The following is a 21,969-nucleotide window of genomic DNA, read 5'->3' on the forward strand; positions in this document are numbered from 1 at the left end:
TGTCACTAATGCCTCTGGAGAAAGGAATAAACCTAACTACTACTCTTGAAAAATATCAGGATTCATTTATAATTGGAAAAGGCATTGAATTTAGTTTATTCTTCCTTAGATACAAGTCAGGGTAAGTTATATATCAAGAAATGAATATATAATTGAACCCTTTAATATTGAAACCAAATCGGGACCAAACACACTGCATTTAGCAGAAAACGAACTCCTTGTATAGGAATAGTTTCTTTACTTTGCCTTTCATCCTTTCGGGGTCGATAAATTAAGTAAAAGTTGCATACTGGAGTCAATCTAATTGACTGGCTCCCACACCCAAAATTTCGGGCCTTGTGCCTAGAGTATTTACAGAAAGACATCAACATCATTATCATTGTTGTTTTAAATGTTCACCATTCCGTGTTTTCATGGGTCCTGTCACCAACCATGTAATCTCCTCAAGCAGGTTTTCATGTAAGACTGGAAACTATGGATACCACTAGCATAATAGTGACATCATCGTTTAACGTCCGCTTTCCATGCTAGCATGGGTTGGACGATTTGACTGAGGAATGGTGAACCAGATGGCTGCCCTTCCTAATGCCAACCACTCCGAGAGTGTAGTGGGTGCTTTTACGTGCCACTAACACATAAAAGGGCCAGTCAGGTGGTACTGGCAACGGCCATGCTCAAATAGTGTTTTTTACGTGCCACCTGCACAGGAGCCAGTCCAGCAGCACTGGCAACAACCTCGCTCGAATGTTTTTTCACGTGCCACTGGCACGGAAGCCAGTCAGATGCTCTGGCAACAATCTGTACTCTGATGGTGCTATTAGCGCTCCACTGGCACAGGTGCCAGTCATCGAATTTTATTCGGGTTACAAATATATAACACAATGGCAAAGAGAGAAGGCCAATGACATGCTTGCACACCAGCACATACACATAAATTCAAAACCTGAACCCAAAACCATGTAAGTAGGAAGCGAACTTTTTGCCACATGGCCAACAGAAAAGAGAAACAACAAATTTTGTAATGGATATGAATGAAAGTGGTTCTCTAATAATGAAATGAAAAATGATAACTAAGAAAAAAGACAGTTTAAATTAATCACATGCTTCAAGCTATTACAATTTTTCTTTAAATTAATATCTTCAGAATGTTTATGTGTGTTTGTATACATATATATTTTTTTTCTTTTTCTGTGATTAGGTGCTTAATTTGGAGAGAGAGTTTTTAATTATTTGGATAATTTCAAATTAGAACAGAACTAAAGCCAATGATTACTGAAAAAAAAAAACACTGATCAAAAACTATGAAAAGAGAAGAGACAGTATATTAAGTCCACCAAAAAAAAACAGCTCATTTTTACCATATAATAATTTAAGTTATATCTTATATGTGTGTCTGATTAATCTAACTTGAGATGTTTGCATATATAAAGATATTAAAACAATGTATATAGTGACGGTTATTACAAGAACTTATAAAAATCACTTGAGAAGCAAACAACCAATTAACCTGTGATTAAATAACAATTAATTTGGAATTGAAAGATGCAAGTTCTAATTCAACAGTCACAATATTTTAAGACTTTCTATTACGTATATTTTTTTTATTTTAAAATATTTACATATGAAAATATAAAATAGCTAGGAGTAGCATGGTTGTGTGGTTAATAAATTTGCTTCCTAGCCACACAGTCTAATCATGTGGCACCTTGGTCTTCTACTATAGCCCCAGGTCAACCATAACCTCGTAAGTGGAAGTGGACTTAAACTAAAAGAAGTCTGTCATGTGTGTGTGTGTGTGTGTGTGTGCGCGCGTGCGTGTGTGTGTGTATTCATGTATATGTATGCATGTGTGTATAGTATTTTCTGCTTATATTTTCTCTCATCATCATTTCATATCTACTACCCATGCTGACAGAAGTTGGATGGTCCAACAGGATCCAATCGTTTGGAGAACCATGTACTGCTCCAGTGCCTCAGTTTTGGCATCATTTCTATAGCTGGATACCCTTTCTAGTGCCAACTACTTTACAGAGTGTATCGAGTGCTTTTTTTCTTGGCACCAGCACTAGTGAGGTCACCATGTACCTTGCAAGACCAAAGAGTTTCCTTGAATGAAAGCATAGTAGAGAGGGAGGTGGCTCTATGCAAGGCACTGAGAGGTTATATTTGTTCATTCACCATTGTCAATGATCAAGGACATCATATGGGAGAAGACGGGGCATGGTATGTCCAGCTATGGCTAATCAGTCAGGTGCATGCTTAGAAGGCTCTGGACTTGCATAGATCACATTTTCTTTGTGCCTCTGCAATCCTGTTTTATTTGTCGGGAGTGGCACCTCTGTTGGTGCGGTTTTGTCAGGCAGGGTAGTCTTGTGTTTGCGTTTCCCAGGTTAGAGTATGATAGAAGGGACAGAAACAAGTTTGTTGCTATAGAGGAGATACATGGCAAATCATACATTATAAAAAAGTGGGAGGGAGAAAATGAACGGGTCTAGAAACAGATTAACTCTTTAACATTCATATTATTCTGTCACAAGTAATGCTTATTCATTCACATTGTTTTGAATTGAACATGCATTATTTTAAAGATCTCAGGTTTTTATGAGTGGTTTTTAGAATGACATTGTAGGTTTGGTGTGAGAGGCCAGATCTGGCCAATTTGAGCATAAAACAAAAATATTTTGGCTGGATATGGCTGGTTTAAATGCTAAAGGGTTAGGGTAGCACTAATGGGTGAGGGTTGAAGGAGGACATTCTCTGCAACATACATTTGAAACATAATAGTGCTGCTCTTCACTGCATAAGTGAAATCCATCCATGCCATCCACTACTTTGTAGCGATGACATGAAAATGAATATTCCAGTGGTGCTCAAATAAGATATCTCTCTCTCCATACAATAAAGACAGATTCAACATTTATATGGAGAATTCAATCCCCTACGATTGTAACAAATTTACATAATTATACTTCCACTTAGCATAATGGACATTAATCCGCTGGTGGCAATAAAATTAGCAACATTTCAAATGCAAATCTTGGTATTCCGAACACAACAAACCAGATATTAGTAGATGAGATATGAAACGGAGAGAATTTCTTAATAGATAGCTGGTTCTGTAAAATAGTTTCCTCTAGCCAACATGATTTCTGAAGCTAAATCAGCATATCCTATATCGTAAGGAGATCTTTTCAGTTTGAACAGTAGCTTTTTCTAGCGGTGTCATATGAAATTGTCACCCATAATTATGACCCTAGTATCGATCTATTGCATTTCAATCTCTTTTAGGGTTAGGGGTGGGGGGAAGGGTATCTTTTTTTCTTCAGAAATGTAAATAAACCCAATATGTTTCTTAAACGAGGGACATATTCATACGGCACAGAATGCTTTTTAACTCAATAGACGTCATTGATTGGTTGAAATTGCAGAAATTGAAGAAGAAAAAAACAAATATCTGACAAACTATAGAATTTTCTCAATAAAGCCAAGAGAAAAAGATGTTTTATAAACACATTCTACCAGTATACGAAGTTTAAAATTTTTTAGTTACCTAGAAATTATGTTAAAAACTGCCGTTCAGACCAAAAAGATCCTCGTAATGTGCCAAACTACATACAGAACAATGAGCTAAAATTTCACCTCAGTAAAGTTTGGGTTTGTTACAGAAACTAGAAGTTAGCATTGATCGAAAGCCTTATAGCAGAACTGAGTTTCCCGGCTTTGTGGATAGAATATTTATTTAACCCTTTCGATACCAACCCGGCTGAAACCGCCTCTGGTTCTGTAGTACAAACATCTCGTTTTCATAAGCTTTGAATTAAAATCTTCCACTAATCCTTAATCATAATTTATGTTCCTAACACTAGCTTAATGATAACTAAGTTATTTTACTAAATTCTTTGTTATATTTAAAGTAATTGAAAGAAACAGAGAATCTCAAAATAAATATAGTAACGAAAGGGTTAAACAATATCAGAAATTTATCATTTAACCCTTTCGTTACCAACCCAGCTGAAACCGGCTCTGGCTCTCAGTACAAATGTCTTGTTTTCATAAGTTTTGAATTAAAATCTCCCACCAAACCTTAGTCACAATTTATGTTCCTAACACTAGCTGAATGACAAGTAAGTTATTTTACTAAATTCTTTGTTATATTTAAAGTAACTGAAAGAAACAAAGAGCATCTCAAAATAAATACAGTAATGAAAGGGTTAAATAAGTTAAAATGAAGTGAATAAGCTGTAGAAGTACTTTCTTGTAACCCAGCAGATCACTGGTACTCTGTTCATGAATTCAGTCTTACTATAATACAAGAAAAATCAGACTGGCAAAACCAATGTAGCTCAAAGTTATTGATTACAGCCAAATCTACAATCATGGAGCTTAGGATTTTTAGGAGAGGATAAAATTGGAAAATCATTAATGTGATCTAAAGTTATTAATATTTCTAATGAAGTTAAAATTCATTTATGTAATGATCAGCATTAGGCTGCAAATTCTGCTCAATTATACTTTCAAAAGTTGTGAATGGGCAATTATGTCATTAAATGGAGACACTATCTTGCATTAATTAGACAAATGTAAAAACAGAATGCAACAAAAAAAAAACATTAATTGTTGCAAATATAGAATATTGTTATATCATTCTGTTTACTGATGGAACATTCATTAATTATATATATTTCTCAAATAAACAATAAAGACTAAAATAAAAAAAGAAAAAGTTTATTCTATTGTTCATTCATAAGATTAAACAATTTTACAATCAGCTTTTAATAATTCTACATAACATATAACTCTTTTACTTGTTTCAGTCATTTGACTGCGGCCATGCTGGAGCACCACCTCTAGTGGAGCAAATCGACCCCAGGAAATATTCTTTGCAAGCCCAGTACTTATTCTATCTGTCTCTTTTGCTGAACTGCTAAGTTACGGGGATGTAAACACACCAGCATCAGTTGTCAAGCGATGTTGGGGGGACAACCACACACACATATATATATATACGACAGGCCTCTTTTAGTTTCTGTCTACCAAATCCACTCACATGACTTTGGTCAGCCCAAGGCTATAGTAGAAGACACTTGCCCAAAATGGCACGCAGTGGGACTGAACCCAGGACCATGTGGTTGGTAAGCAAGCTACTTACTGCACAGCCACTTATACAGCATACGTCCACAAAAAAAAAGAAAAAACAGTACAGGTCTTTTATCCCAGTCTATTACAATGACAAAGATAACATTTTTATTCTTGTTAAACATTTGGATTAAATTGCTAACACATCTCTATACATCATTATCCAGATGTGTGGGGGGGGGGACACACCTTCCCCTACCACTCGGTACTCTCCAACTTCTAAAATAATACAAGCAATACATAGGTACAGACACACTGTGTAGTTAAGAAGTTTGCTTCCCAACCACACGGTTCTGAGTTCAGTCAACTGTGTGGCCCCTGGACAAGTGACTTCTACTATAGCCTTGAGCTGACCAAAGCCTTGTGAGTGGATTTAGTAGACAGAAACTGAAAGAAACCTACTCTCTCTCTCTCTCTGTCCCGAAATCACCTGGTTGTAAATGAATGACAGCAAAACAGGTAGCTAGACTTCCTCCCACCACCACCCTTAAAATTTTTTTTTTTTTCCAACACAAACCCCCACTTTTCAGCTACAGGGAATATGACTGTAAATAAATTGGCAAAAATCAACATTTCTAAATTACCACTCCCCACTCCCATCTTTTCATTTTTTTAACTTTTGAACTCACAACGTAGTGGCAGACGAAATACCTATTTCTTTACTACCCACAAGGGGCTAAACACAGAGGGGACAAACAAGGACAGACAAAGGGATTAAGTTGATTACATCGACCCCAGTGTGTAACTGGTACTTAATTTATTGACCCCGAAAGGAAGAAGGGCAAAGTCGACCTCGGCAGAATTTGAACTCACAACGTAACAGCAGACAAAATACTGCGAAGCATTTCGCCCGGTGTGCTAACGTTTCTGCCAGCTTGCCATCTTGATAAAATTTTATTATTTTCTACTTCCACGCTTTCTATGCAAAGCTTGCTTTAGTATAAACTGACTGTGCTTTTAGTCAAATATTCTTTTCTTCTCTCACCAAACATCACGTTTTCACACAAATGTCAGAACTATTTACATTGTGTTCTGTAACATCAAATCAAAACTTAAACATGATAATACCGACTTTACCACAAGAACAAACAACTTACCTTTCTTTCAAAGCTAACTTTCTGAGCTTGGCATCAACTTTGACAAGAATAGAACTTAAGTGAAAATCTTTCCTGGAAAAAAAAAAGAAAAAAGAAAAAATTAAAGTTAATCTATTTCAAATTTCTTTAAACTGCAAAGAAACAATATCTGCCACCACTAAAAGCTACTACACACACATAATATACACAATGAATATTTACAAACAATGCTAGATAAAAATTTCAGGAAGAATTATAACTCTTTAAGTTTTGATTATAAATTTAAATATTGATTTCATATTTTGACACAAGGCCAGCAATTTCAGGGGAGGAAGCTGATTGATTACACCAACCCCAGTGCTTAACTGGTACTTATTTTGTCGACCCCAAAAAGACAAAAGGTGAAGTCAAGCATACATTGAAACTTCAACGTCTGGCAGCTGAGTTGGTAGACACCCATAAAATTATTAACCATCTTACAAACAATAACTCTGAGCACCTTTGCAAACTCCACCTGTCTAACACCCATGGACATGTTTACAAAGTCAGAAAACAACACACCTCCCATGACTTTCGGAAACATTTTTTCACGCTAAGAGTTGCTGAAGTATGGCACAAACTGCCGGCATCAGTTGTTAGTTGTCGGAGCACTGCATCCTTCAAAACTTCCATGCTTCCTGAGATTCACCAACACTACACCTGATTTTCTCCCCTCCATACACACGCAAGCATGTATCCGACTCATACACTGTTCACTTTCCAGACATTTGTACATTACTGCATATGCTTTATACGCACTTTTGACAAGTTGTGGTGCACCTGAGCACTGTATACAATAATTTCTTTATTATAGCAGAATTTGCACTCAGAATGCAAAGACAAATGAAATGCTGCTAAACATATTACCAATTCCAGTAAAAATTCTTCTAGCTTGCCACCATTAATAGCTGAGGTTTGCAAAAGGATTATTAGAAATAAATATCAGCTTTGGAAATAACAAAAATAGCATCTCCAAGATCCACTTATCTTTTTCACTTGCTTTTTTTTTTTTTTTAAGATTAGCAATTCTGACAAGTAATTTAATACTCTGCAAAGTGTGGAGTTAAGAAAAAGACAATCTCTTTGAGCTGGTGCCATGATGAAAATGTATTCAGTACACTCTGTAAAGTGGCTGGTGTTAAGAAGAGCCTCAAGAGATAGAAAGTGAGCCAAGCAAAATGTACAAGTGAGGTGCAGTCATGCAACCTGTCCAAGGGAGCTACTGATTCTGACCATTATGACCTGTCCAATGCCATTGCTCGCAAGGAAAGCAGATGTAAAACAATAATGATGATATTTCGTTTTTGGATTTGGTTTGCAAGATTCTTTATATGAGTTCATGTGTTGAAGAATATTCTCTTGTGTCTGGGGAGAGTCATTTTCTTTTCATGCCTTATAATTTAACACACTCACCGGTAAAATTTCCACTTATTTCTTATTTTTATTAAGAAATAAGTAGAAATTTTACCGGTGAGTGTGTTAAATTATAAGGCACAAAAAGAAAATGACTCTCCCTGGAATCTGAACCTGGAATCATGGTTGAGAAGCAAGCTTCTTACCATACAGCCACATCTTTGAAAAATTAACCATGCATCATCTTGTGTATTTATGTATTTACTTATTGAAAAGCATAATGGGCAAACTATTTAAAAAATATGAATTATCAGTGTAACATTGTAATTGTTTTTACAATTTGTTCAAGAACTATCCAGGGAAATACCATTATCGCCAGGATATAAATTCACAACTCCTCAATCTGTAACCAGTCTGATAAGTGCTAATGCATGAGACTCTCAGCATATGAGCCACTTGCTTCTGATAAATATTTTATATATATATATATATACATACACACCCCTCACGCCTCTGTTCATGTTAACTTATCCTACATTCCATAAGTTAGTGGCTTGACAAACAGTAATCAATAAAATAATTATCAGGCTAAAAGACGATTTGATCGATTAAACCTTTGAAGGCGGTACCCCAGCATGGCCACAGTTCAATGATTGGAACTAACAGCAGAACAACACACAATGCAACTGGAAATGACCATTGCATTACAATCATTATTATTATCGCTATCTCAGGATATCATTGACTCTTTATAAAATGTATTTTTATCCACTTGACAAAACTTAATATGGCTGAGAAGAAATATTTCAAGCAACGTTTCTGGTATTTATCATCATCATTTAACGTCCGCTTTCCATGCTAGCATGGGTTGGACGATTCGACTGAGGTCTGGCGAACCAGATGGCTGCACTAGGCTCCAATCTGATCTGGCAGAGTTTCTACAGCTGGATGCCCTTCCTAACACCAACCACTCCGAGAGTGTAGTGGGTGCTTTTACGTGCCACCAGCACGAGGGCCAGTTGGCAGTACTGGCAATGGCCATGCTCAAATGGTGCTTTTTAGGTGCCGCCTGCACAGGAGCCAGTCCAGTAGTAAATGCAAAGATAGGATCTCATCTAAGTAATACACACAGATATAAGCATGGTTGGTGGCTAAGAAGCTTCCCAACCATGCAGTCCTGAGGTCAGACACAGTGTGTGGTACCTTGGTCAAGTATCTTCTACTATAGTCGTGGGCCGACCAAAGCCATCATCATCATCAAGCGTCCATTTTCCATGCTGGCATGGGTTAGACAGTTTGACTGGAAATGGTAAGCCAGAGAGCTGCATTAAGCTCCAGTATGGTTGGGCTTAGTTTCTTATTTCTTTATTGCCCACAAGGGGCTAAACATAGAGAGGATAAACAAGGACAGACAAAGGATTAAGTTGATTACATCGACCCCAGTGCGTAACTGGTACTTATTTAATCGACCCCGAAAGGATGAAAGGCAAAGTCGACCTCGGCAGAATTTGAACTCAGAACGTAGCAGCAGGCAAAATACCGCTAGGCATTTTGCCCAGCGTGCTAATGATTCTGCCAGCTCGCCACCTTAGTTTCTATGGCTGGATGCCCTTCCTTAATGCCAAGCACTCCACTGAGTGTACTGGGTGTCTTCAACGTGTCACCGGCATGGGTGCCTTCGATAGGTCACTGGCAAGGGTGCCTTTTACGTGTTACCAGCAGTGAGTAGAAATGATAGTAGGGAAACTGAAATAAGCTCATCATGTGTGTCTTCACCCTTGACTTGATACCAAGTAATGATTGTAAACAACCATCACCGTGATACTGGCGATATTATTCATTTCCACTCTTCTGATGATGGGGAAATGTTACCTGGCTTGGTGATAAGGACATCAAGCAGTAAAAAAAATATGGCTCAACTAATTCCATCCAACCCATGCAGGCAGGAAAAGTGGACATTAAGCAGTGATGATGATTTTATATGTGTGAAGGTGTGTAGCCTGGTGGTTGGGGTGTTGGACTCATGATCACTAGATTGTGGGTTCAATTCTCAGACCAAGTGACATGCTTACGTTGCTCCAGCCCACTCAGCTGTAATGGGGTGACCCAGCAATGGACTAGTCATCCTCTATCTAGCCAGTGGAGTGGCATCATTTGAAAGCCAAAATGATGCAAAGCACATATAACAATGTCTGATAGTCTGGTCATTCACAAGATCTTATGATACACACACACACACACACACACACACACATACAAACACAATGAAGTAAAAAAAAAAAACTACTCCAATCAATTAGTAAACAAAAACTCCCTCTTACAGTGTTTAAAACCCTTTAACAAGAGCAATCACTTTGAAGCCAAATGCTGAAAGTAATGTTGCTTTTACTAGTTAACTTTGAAGTGTCCATTCCCATAGAACCTATTTACAGTTGAGTGGACAGGAAATGAACCCTTAACTTTTCAGCCAATTGGTTAGTACCCTATCAGCACAATCAGTTGCTAATTTACTTTTCATTTAACCATAATAATGATTTGGTCCATGGGTGTGTGTGTGTGTATAAATATATATATATATATTATATATATATATATATATATATATATATATATATATATATATATGGTAGAATAAGAAATAGAAAAGCCCTAAGTACAGTATTATATATATATATATATATATATATGGAAAAGAAAATGAATAGAAATGGCTTTTCTGATCATTTTTCCACTTTAGTAATTAGACATTGATAAGCTATCAGGTGTTTGAACATCTAATTATTAAAGGTGGGCAAAAGTAGGCATACAGTTCTTTTTATTCTCTATCCTGGAAGAGAGAAATGGAATGAGCATTCAACTCGTATTAAGCAACTGTATATTTACTTTTACCCACCTGAGTATATATATATATATATATATATATATATATATATATATATCGTTTAATGTACACAGTATTTAAAATAAGAGATACTAATAGTTTCTTGCCGTGGAAAGATTTATATAATGTGATTTGTCTCTAAGCAGTCTTCAAACTCAGGGCACATGGTTAATTGTATTTGAAAAAAAACTTAATGAAACAGTAATGTACACACACACACATATATATATATATATATATATATCTATATAAACGGCAGTTTGTTTCTGTGTGTTTCTGTGTGTCTGTTTGGTTGTACCCTCACTCTGACCACGGCTTTCAACCGATTCTGATGAAACTTGACACACACATAGCCCAATGTCATAATTCAAGACTAACGCAGCGAAAATTTTGAAAAGTTCCCCCAGTTCTGAAAAAGATCGATAAATTCGACATGGGGTCGACAATCAGAAACACAAACCACAGATGGTCATGGGGACGCAACTCGACCTTTTTAACTATAAAAAAAAATTTACCATCATTTTTTCCCCCATTTTTTTGCTATTTTTTGGCTATAACTCTAAAAATGCTTTATAGTTATTTCCCTTACAAACCCGAGCAACGCCGGGCGATACTGCTAGTATATATATATATAGATAGATAGATGTGTGTGTGTGTGCGTGTATGTATGTATATATATTTATAAACACACACACAACTAAACTGGATCTATTTATCTATCTACATTGATGCTGCCATTTTAACACAATACTCATCAAATTTAAAAATAAGATATTGTCTCCAGTAACACAGATTGTTAGAAATATGAACGTGGGTTCTAAAATATAACCCTATAAGAACCAAAGGATCAGGGTTGAGACTCACATGAGCTTCATCAATGAACACAAAACCAACCACTGCCTTTTCTATCCTTTCTGCTGTTGGACCCCATGCAAGGTGAGATGCTTAATACCCAGAATGGAATAAAACATGGTTGCAACACAATACTCGAGTCATACTTTATTTTCTCAACCCTACAATATATACTAATACTGGTTTCCAATTTTTGGCACAAGGCCAGCAATTTCTGGGGTGGGATAAGTCAATTACATCAGCCCTGAGAGGATGTAAGGCAAAGTTGACCTCAGTGGAATTTGAACTCAAGACATAAAGACAAAGAGCTACTAAGTATTTTGTCTGGTGTGTTAACGATTGTGCCAGCTTGCTGCCTTACAATCACCATCATCATCATTTAACGTCTGTTTTCCATGCTAGCATGGGTCGGATGGTTCGACTGGGGTCTGGGAAGCCAGGAGGCTGCACCAGGCTCCAGTCTGATCTGGCAGTGTTTCTACAGCTGGATACCCTTCCTAACGCCAACCACTCCATGAGCGTAGTGGGTGCTTTTTACGTGCCACTGGCACAGGAGCCAGAGGAGGCTGGCAAACAGCCACGATCGGTTGGTGCCTTTTACGTGTCACCGACATGGACGCCAGTCAGGCGGTGCTGGTATCATCCACATTCGGATGGTGCTTTTTACGTGCCACTGGCAAGGGTATCATAACTACAATTTCCATTTGATTTTTATTTTGATGTTGATGTACTTGACTCAATAGGTCTCTTCAAGCACATACTAATACTCATTTCTAATTTTTGGCACAAGGTCAGCAATTTCAGGGGTGGGATAAGTTGATTGCATCAACCCTGAGGGGATGAAAGGCAAAGTTGACCTCAGTGGAATTTGAACTCAAGACAAAGAGAAAGAGCTACTAAGCATTTTGTCTGGTGTGTTAGCAATTCTGCCAGCTTGCTGCCTTACAATATATACTAATATACAAATTGTTATCTATTTGTACAACTAGGCATTTTGTTAGTATTTTAATAGGGAGCACTCTGTTGGATACGACGACGAGGGTCCCAGCTGATACAATCAACAGAACAGCCTGCTCATGAAATTAAAGTGCAAGTGGCTGAGCATTCCACAGACACGTGTACCCCTAACCTAGTTCTCAGGGAGATTCAGCGAGACACAGAGTGTGATAAGGCCGGCTCTTTGAAATAGAGGTACAACTCATTTTTGCCAGCTGAGTGGACTGGAGCAACATGAAATAAAGTGTCTTGCTCAAGGACACAACGTGTCGCCGGGAATCGAACTCACAACCTTATAATCGTGAGCCGAATGCCCTAACCACTAAGCCACACGTGTAGTATTTTAATACTATAAGAATAAAAAACATGAATAAATTACAAAATGCATTTTGAATATTAAAAAAATTGTGAGCTGGCAGAAATATTAGCATGTTGGGCATAAAAAAACCTAGTGGTATTTCATCTGTCTTTACATTCTGATTTCAGAGCTGACCTGATGAAGTCAACTTAGCCTTTCATCCTTTCAGGGTTGATGAAATAAATACCAGTTGTGTACTAGGGTCGATCTAATCAACTTAGTCATCCCCGCTGAACTTGCTGGCATTGTGCCAAAATTTGAAATCAATATTTAACACACACATACACACACACACACCAAAAAAAAAAACTAAACAAAGAATCTTAATAACAAAAGGAATTTTTTGAAATTTATAAGAATCAGCCACAAATAACAATAATGATTTGGAAAAAAAAAATTATAGATCAGCAATTTGAGAATGAATGAAGCATTATTGAAATGCTGATCACAAGAATTTCAGCTGCTATTAATTACCACAGGAAATGTTCAGGCATTAGAATCAATAAAAAGAAGAAAAAAAAAGAGAGAGAAAAGACTAGAAAGTCTGAGAAGATAAAGAAAATGAAAAACACCTGTTTCACCAGGTCGGAAACTTTTTTTCTAAAGCAAGCAAAAGCCTTATAGAACATAACTGTAAGAAGAAAGAAGAAGAAGGAAGAAAAAGAAAGAAAGAAAGAAAAAAGAAAGGAAGGAAGGAAGAAGAATGTTTACAAAAGATTTAGTGTAAAACAGGAATGCTTATCTAATACAAGATAAGTTCATTGCAGAACTGAGCCAAGATTTGATTTCAAGTCGGAGCAATTTCCCTCCATTTTTTTTTTATCTTTTACTTGTTTCAGTTATTGGATTGTGGCCATGCTGGAGTACTGCCTCCCAGGGTTTAGCTGAGCAAATTGACCCCAGTACTTCTTCTTTCCCCCCCAATTTAAGTCTGGTAGTTATTCTACTGGGTTTTTTTTTTTGTTGAACCACCAAGTTATTAGGATGTAAACAAACCAACACTAGTTGTCAAGTAGTAATGGGGGACAAGCACAAAGACACATGACAGGATTCCACAGTTTCTGTTTACCAAATTCATTCACAAGGCATTGGTCAGTCCAAGGCTATTATAGTAGAAGACACTCATCCAAGCTGCTGTGCAGTGGGACTGAACTTGAAACCACATGGTTACAAAGTGAGCTTCTTAACCACACAGCCATGGCTGTGCCTATTAGTTCATTAATACTCTTAGAGAAAGCAAGAATGGCTGAGCTTTGTCTCTCTCGACTCCATAAACCTTCAACTTCAAATGCAGTATACATGGGGCTAAGCTCTTGAAATGCCGAGCCTCTGATCATCATCATCATCATCGTTTAACGTCCGCTTTCCATGCTAGCACGAGTTGGACGATTTGACTGAGGACTAGCGAACCAGATGGCTGCACCAGGCTCCAATCTTGATCTGGCAGAGTTTCTACAGCTGGATGCCCTTCCTAATGCCAACCACTCCAAGAGTAGTGGGTGCTTTTACGAGGGCCAGTCAAGCAGTACTGGCAACGGCCATGCTCAAATGGTGTTTTTTTTATGTGCCACCTGCACAGGAGCCAGTCCAGCAGCACTGGCAACCGCTCAAATGTTTTATTATGTGCCATTAAGGTGTCACTGGTAACGATCACGTTTGAATGGTGCTTTTTATGTGCCACTCAGTGAAAATTTAAACCTGCAATTACCAATCATAATGGAGAAAGTGACTAAATTATTTTTATTCATTCAAACAGGAAAAGCAACAGTGACCACACCAGTGTCTTCCCAGCAAGACACTCTATGTGGTCGTTTAACTTGCTACAAATAACAGTCAAACCTCTCCTAATCCTTTATCATTCAGATTACTCAGTCAAATGTAATGCTTATTTATTCATATTGTTTCGAATGAATCATGCATTATCTCGCAGCATTGGATTTTTCAATGATGTGATTATTTTTAGAATGACATTGTAAGGTAGATGTAAGTGGCTGGATCTGGCTTAACAAAGTAGAATATTTGGACTGGATATGGCTGGTTTAAGTAAAAGGTTAAATCCCACCCTAACATAGGACAGGAATGATCCAGGGTACCCAAACATTGCAAAAAAGATCATGGCGTGATCATGGATGTGAGATGTGCTCAATCAGGCTTAGCTGGGGGGTTAATTAAATCAACAGGAGATTTATATACTCTTTTACTTGTTTCAGTCATTTGACTGCGGCCATGCTGGAGCACCGCCTTTAGTTGAACAGATCAACCTCAGGACTTATTCTTTGTAAGCCTGGTACTTATTCTATCAGTCCTTTTTGCTGAACCGCTAAGTTACGGGAACATAAACACACCAACATTGATTGTCAAAGCAATGGTGGGGGATTAACACAGACATACAAACACATACACACACGTATGCGCGCGTGCGTGTCAAACTGTCCAATCTAGCATGGATAGCAGGCATTAAACAATGATGACGACGATGATGATAGAGAACTCCAACAGAATTTGAAACTTAGAAGCACTAGAGACTAGACTGGAACCCAGAAAGCAACTGGTCAAGTTTGTTCCCCCTTTTCTCCTCTATATTTATAAATGCAAACTAAATGGTTTCAAACACTGCATAGTTTTAATATATATACTTAACCTTTTAGTGTTCAGATTACTCTGTTAAATGTAATATTTTTTTAATTCAAATTGTTTTGAATTAATCAAACATTATCTCATAGCTTTGAGGTTTCAATGATGTGATTGTTTATTTTTAGAATGGCATTGTAGGTTAGGTGTGAGAGGCTAGATATTGCCAGTGTGAATATAAAACATATAGAATATTTTGGCCAGATATAGCCGGTTTAAACACTAAAGGGTTAAACCTGTATGTATGGTACACAAAATAATACAATAAAAAAAAAGGGTCAAAATACTGTGATATTAATACTTTAAATGTGCTACCGGTGTACAAGATATAAGCTTGTACGAAATCGTTATAAATATATAGGCAGGGGCTGTACGAAATGGAGGGAAGTATGTCTGCTATCTGGGGTTTTAATGGCTGTCTATAGTAATTTCACTTAGATCACTAATGTCCTACAGAAAATAAATAAATGTTAGTGACATAAACCCATTTCCTATCTTGTGTGCATGTTAATTAAAAAAAAAAGGGAGGGGGAAAAAGTCAATTTAGAAAGGTGTCCTACATATTTAAATTCTAAGTTAGCTAAACATTTGATACTGGGTGGGGTTGTACAAATATAGAATAGGCCTAAACAATGATAGCCATCGTTTATGATTAACATGATGAAAAAGAAATTAACCTCTTCTCTCATAATTTTCCACTTAACCCTTTTGTTACCATATTTCTATTGAGATGCTCTGTGTTTCTTTCAATTAATTTTAAATACGATAAAGAATTTAGTAAAATAACTTAGTTATCATTCAGCTGGTGTTAGGAACAGAAATTGTGAGTAAGGTTTGGTGGAAGAATTCTAATTCAAAACTTAGGAAAACCAAGATATTTTGTACACAGAGCCAGAGCCGGGTTGGTAATGAAAGGGTTAAATGGGACACTATGTTGAAAACTACATAGCTTGTTCGGTTTGAAGGAAAATGAAATGGAGGGAAAGTATCAAATTCTCTAAGAAAAATGTGCAATGGGGTTGGCTCAGTGTTTTTGTATATATTAAGAGGGTTAGCCGGATCAAGCTAACACGGTTCTAAACTCAACTCATAGTAATTTTAATTTAAGTCCAGTATGTATTTATTTCAATGAAGGTATAGATTTACAGGTTTATACAAACGGGCTGAATGAAATAGGAAAAATAAAGGGAGAATAAAATGACATTTTTAGTTGAGAAAAAAAGCGAGGGGGTGGAATACAATGAGAAATTTCATAAGGAAATGAATGAAAAATAATTGCAGTGTGGGAGGTGTTTATAAGCCATTTAAGAAACACACAAAAGCCATTTGATTCACTTCAACATTTAAGTTTAATTTGTCAAAATATTTTCTCAAAGTGACGAAAATATTTTGACAAATTAAATTTAAATGCTGAAGTGAATCTAACGGTTTTTGTGTGTTTCTTAAATGGTTTATAAACACCTTCCACGGTGCAATTGTTTTTGTTCCAGCACACGATCTCAGATCAGGTCACTTGCTATGCAAGTATATCTGTAATGAATGAAAAATATTTTTCCTAATTAACAATCAAAACTTTTTTCTTAAAGAAAAAAACCCAAGTGATGCACTTTTTTTTATCCACTAGAAATTATGACGAAATCTTTCTTCTAAATAATTAATAGGCATGGCTGTGTGATAAGAAGATTCCAGGTTCAGTGCCACTGTGTAGGACTTTGGGTTAGTGCTTTCTACTATAGCCTCGGGCCAATCAGAGCCTTGTGAGCGGATGTGGTAAACGGAAATGGAAAGCTCGTTGTGTGCGTCCGCCCATCCCACCACCGCGCGACAACTAGTGTTAGTGTGTTTATATCTCCACAACTTAGCAGTTCGGTCAAAAAGATCGATCAAATAAATACCAGGCTTTAAAAAAATAAGTAGAAGTTGATACATTCGACTAAAAATTCTGGCCGCAGTCTAATCACTGAAAGAAGTAAAAAAAAATAATAATTTATGGTAAAAATCTAAGTTTGCGATTCAACGTGATTTTAAGCACGAATTTAATTATCCCCCGACTATCACGGGCGTTACGTTCCAAAACCTCCAACAGAAATAAAATCTAAAACGATAAATAAATACCTAACGGTCGCAGAAACCAGCGATATAGATTTACATATATGGATCTTTTCGGTTTAAACAGCAATTTTTAACAATTTCTAGATAACTAAAAAATGCTAAACTTCGTATACTAGTAGAATGTGTTTATAAAACATCTTTTTCTCTTGGTTTTATTGAGAAATTCTATAGTTTGTAAGATATTTGTTGTTTTTTTCTTCAATTTCTGCAATTTCAACCAATCACTGACGTCTATTGAGGTAAAAAAAAACATTCTGTGTCGTATGAATATGTCCTTCGTTTAAGAAACAGATTGGGTTTATTTACATTTCTGAAGAAAAAAAGATACCCTTCCCCCACCCCTAACCCTAAAACGGATTGAAATGCAATAGATCGATACTAGGGTCATAATTATGGGTGACAATTTCATATGACACCGCTAGAAAAAACTGCCGTTCAAACCGAAAAGATCCACGTATATTAGCCAGAAAAATCCGCGATGTAAATAAATAAATACCTAACGGCCGCAGAAACCCGCGATATAAATTTACATATATTAGCCAGAAAAATCCGCGATGTACTGAGTGCGCGATAAGTGAACTGCGATATGGCGAAGGAATAAACTAAGGAAGTAGACACCGAATACTCCGAGTTGTTTATTAAAAACAAATTAAAATAAACGCAAAACACATATATACTTATGCGCATGCATTAATGTACGTATACCTATTCAAAGTATCTGATATGAGTACATTGAAAGATAAAGAGAATGGAGTGAAAGAAAACGAAACAGAAACGATATAACAATGGCTAAAAAGGCTGGTTTCGAGAAAATATATTTATAAATGACAAAAGAAAGAATCGAAACCGTGGGAGGCGGCTGGACGTATTTAAGCCGGTATTAAATAGAAAATGTTGATAACAAGATACCAACAAACGTGTGGGTTTTTAAGTAGGAATTATAAATACATAAGGAGGTTGGATAAGTGATTGTGTAGGCGCTGGGCTGAGTTAACAGAAGTTGATGGTAGTATAAGTAAGAATCAATGAACTTTGTTAGAAATTATATAGTGTCGTTTGAAAAGACTCGAATAACTAACGTAAAAAATCTCACTTGGCTAGCCAAGGAGCAGAGGTAACATTCTGTATTATTCACGAAACAGATTCAACTAAACAAGGATCGAAAATAAACTGAATACTCAGCTCACCGGGGGCTTAACTAAATCTCTCTCTATATAAAGCTGAAGTTGTCTGTGTATGGCAGGTTTGGTAGCCTTCAACTAACACTATCTCTTCTGAGACCCTGCGGCGCAAGTTGACCAAAATTGAGAGTATGATAGAAGAAGGCTTGCTCTTTCTTCCGTAGAAGAAAAAATTCAAATCAGACCATGTTAACACCAAAAATTATTTACATCAAAAAGGTGCTTTTTTTTTTTTCTTCTATGAAAATCCTTATTTTTTACGATTTTTTGACTGCTGTGTCGCCATTTTTCGGTGTATTTCAACCAGAAAAATGTTCACTTAAAGAGAATAACAAGCTACATAATGCAAAATTTTTACTTTTCAAAACTTCCTATTCTAAAGGGTCGAAACAAACCCGAGCAACGCCGGGTAATACTGTTATATAAATTAAAATATTAACAAACGTTAAGAGGCTGGGTGCAGGCTTGGAGACAACATAACGAATGCTGGTTAACAGACGTCGGCAGACAATTTAATTTTTATAACTCATTAACGAAAAATAACAGAGGCGGGAAAAACTTTAAATATCAATAAATAATTTTTTTTTCTTTTTAATTAAATCATGTTAGTTTTTCACTGTAGGAAAAAGAAAAGCAATATTCAAACAAAACCGGATTTGATAAACAAACTTCCAATAAAACTGAATATTTTTCCTTTTTGCTTGATCAGGAAATCTATCGTAGTGTTGATAAATAATTAAATAAGTGAACTAACTACAAGTAACTTAAATATTTCTAAACATCATTTAACCAACCTACTGACCAACTACCTTGTCTTAGTAATTTACAAGGTATTGATTATATATAACACTGAGAATGTGTGTCTGTATGTCTGTGTGAATCCCTAAAACTTGAGAACTACACAACCAATTTCATTCAAATTTTATACATGCCTTACTTAGGGTCCATGTAGTGTCATGGGCAAAAATTTTTTTTAACATTTTGCCTAGTGCGAGCCCACAGCAATATCATATCTTCACTATTTCAGTATTACGTGTCAAAAGTGAAACTGTATTTCAAAAGATATAGATGTATATGTATACATACATGTATGTGTAGATGTGTGTGTGTATATATATATATATATATATATATATAGATGTACATGTAATATGTACACATATATACATGCATACATATATACACCCATACACACACACATACATAGGTGCAGGTGTGGCTGTGTGGTAACAAACTTGATTCCAAAACACATGGTCCTGAGTTCAGTCCCACTGTGTGGTAACTTGGCATGTCTTCTGAGGGTCTATTAGAGATTAAAGTCTCAATAAAAAACAAATTAAAAAAGCCTTACAACATTACATATCGACAGGTTTTTTCCGAAATTATTTTCATTATACGTAAATAATGAAATTCTAATTATTTTCCATATAGGGGCCACCCAACCATAAAAACAAAAACGTGTGTGGAGCAAGAATGTTTTACGATATATCTGGAAGAGTTAAACATTTGCTGCTATTAAATATATATCTTAATACGCGTGGTTGTGTATGTAGTAAGAAGATTGCTTGCTAACCATATGGTTCCGGGATCAGTCCCTCTGAGTCTTCTACTATAGCTCTGGGCTGACCAAAGCCTTGTGTGGGTGGATTTGGTAGATGGAAACGGAAAGAAGCCTATCGTTTATGTGAATGTATGTGTGTGTGTGTCTTTATATGTATGTATGTGTTCTTTACCAATGGCTTAGCCACTGTTGGCTTGGTCACATCGCTGTAACTTAGTGGTTCAGCAAAACAAACGGATAGAATAAATACTAGGTTTAAAACTAAGTACTGGGGGTCGATTTGTTTGACTAAACCCTTCAAGGTGGTGCTCCAACTTGGCTGCAGTCCAATGACTGAAACAAAAAGGTGTGTGTGCGTGCGTGCATAACACAAATAAATATAAATACAAACTATCCCTACTGCCAATGCTGAATCTGAAGAGCACAGGGCCAAATCACCTTCAAGTGCCTGTAAGCACTTTTTTTCTAGGGGTGGGTGAGCAGCTGAGCTGTAAAGGCCCCTTACATTGTCTGGAACGATCACTCAAATAACTAGACAAGTCTGCCCTATACCAATTTCCTTACTACCCACAAGGGGATAAACACAGAGGGGACAAACAAGGACAGACAAACGGATTAAGTCGATTATATCGACCCCAGTGAGTAACTGGTACTTAATTTATCGACCCCGAAAGGATGAAAGGCAAAGTCGACCTTGGTGGAATTTGAACTCAGAATGCAGTGGCAGACGAAATACCTATTTCTATTTCTTTATTGCCCACAAGGGGTTAAACATAGAGGGGACAAACAAGGACAGACATAGGTATTAAGTCGATTACATCGACCCCAGTGCATAACTGGTACTTAATTTATCGACCCCGAAAGGATGAAAGGCAAAGTCGACCTCGGCGGAATTTGAACTCACAACGTAACGCAGACGAAATACCGCAAGGCATTTCGCCCGGCGTGCTAACGTTTCTGCCAGCTCACTGCCTTAGCTCCTTATTTCAGACCAACAAACACTGGATTGTTGAGGTTATTCTCCAAGCCATACATAAAACTGATCAGATAATTGCAGCTATTATTTCAAACCAATGCAAAATTGTATACCCTACACGGAATAAGCTTCTCTTTTGGCACACCTTCTGCTTGGGCCCTTAGCCTGATTGCTTTTTAATTTTTTCCTCGTTTACCCAGATGCCTAAACAGCCTTCTCCAATCTCTATTTCAGCCCCAGGTCAATAAGGGTGACACTGCAAAGGAGTGGAAAGAAGGACACTTGTTTCTTGGTCCTCAATTTCATGTTCATTGGCCCCCAAGGAAGAGAACACGAGCTGGAGTTGCGACCAGAGATGCCCAGGGAACAGCAGTTTGCTGCAGTTTCTGTTACTCTCTTCTCTCAAGTGGTCCTTACTGTCACTCATGTAAGCTATTGAGCAGCATTGCCTGTTACATGACTTCCTTTTTTGCACTCATGACAGTAGAGACGTGGACTAATTCTGCGTCCTCTGGTGGGAGTCATTAGGACTTGTGTGTCTGTTATCAACCCAGATCATTCCTTGTTACATTCACATCCTGCCACTATAATGTCACAAAAATAACAATGAAATAAAGATCAATATGGCATAGGAGTGGCTGTGTGGTAAGTAGCTTGCTTACCAACCACATGGTTCTGGGTTCAGTCCCACTGCGTGACACCTTGGGCAAGTGTCTTCTACTATAGCCTGGGGCCGACCAAAGCCTTGTGAGTGGATTTGGTAGACAGAAACTGAAAGAAGCCCGCTGTACATATATGTGTGTGTATATATATATAT

The 21,969-nt window shown here is 37.0% G+C and overlaps 1 protein-coding gene across 2 annotated transcripts in view; it reads right to left on the minus strand.

Moving 5' to 3' along the window:
* The window catches only part of LOC115210380 (polycomb protein suz12-A), a 114,358-nt gene that overhangs the window by 52,582 nt on the left and 39,807 nt on the right, over nt 1–21,969 (minus strand). For both annotated transcript variants that reach the window (XM_029778954.2, XM_029778963.2), the window contains exon 4: nt 6,234–6,305. In XM_029778954.2, coding sequence (XP_029634814.1) covers nt 6,234–6,305 — 72 coding nt within the window. The remainder of the gene's footprint in view (nt 1–6,233; nt 6,306–21,969) is intronic.

The sequence above is a fragment of the Octopus sinensis genome, linkage group LG1 (genome assembly GCF_006345805.1).
Source record: "Octopus sinensis linkage group LG1, ASM634580v1, whole genome shotgun sequence".
Taxonomy (NCBI): domain Eukaryota; kingdom Metazoa; phylum Mollusca; class Cephalopoda; order Octopoda; family Octopodidae; genus Octopus; species Octopus sinensis.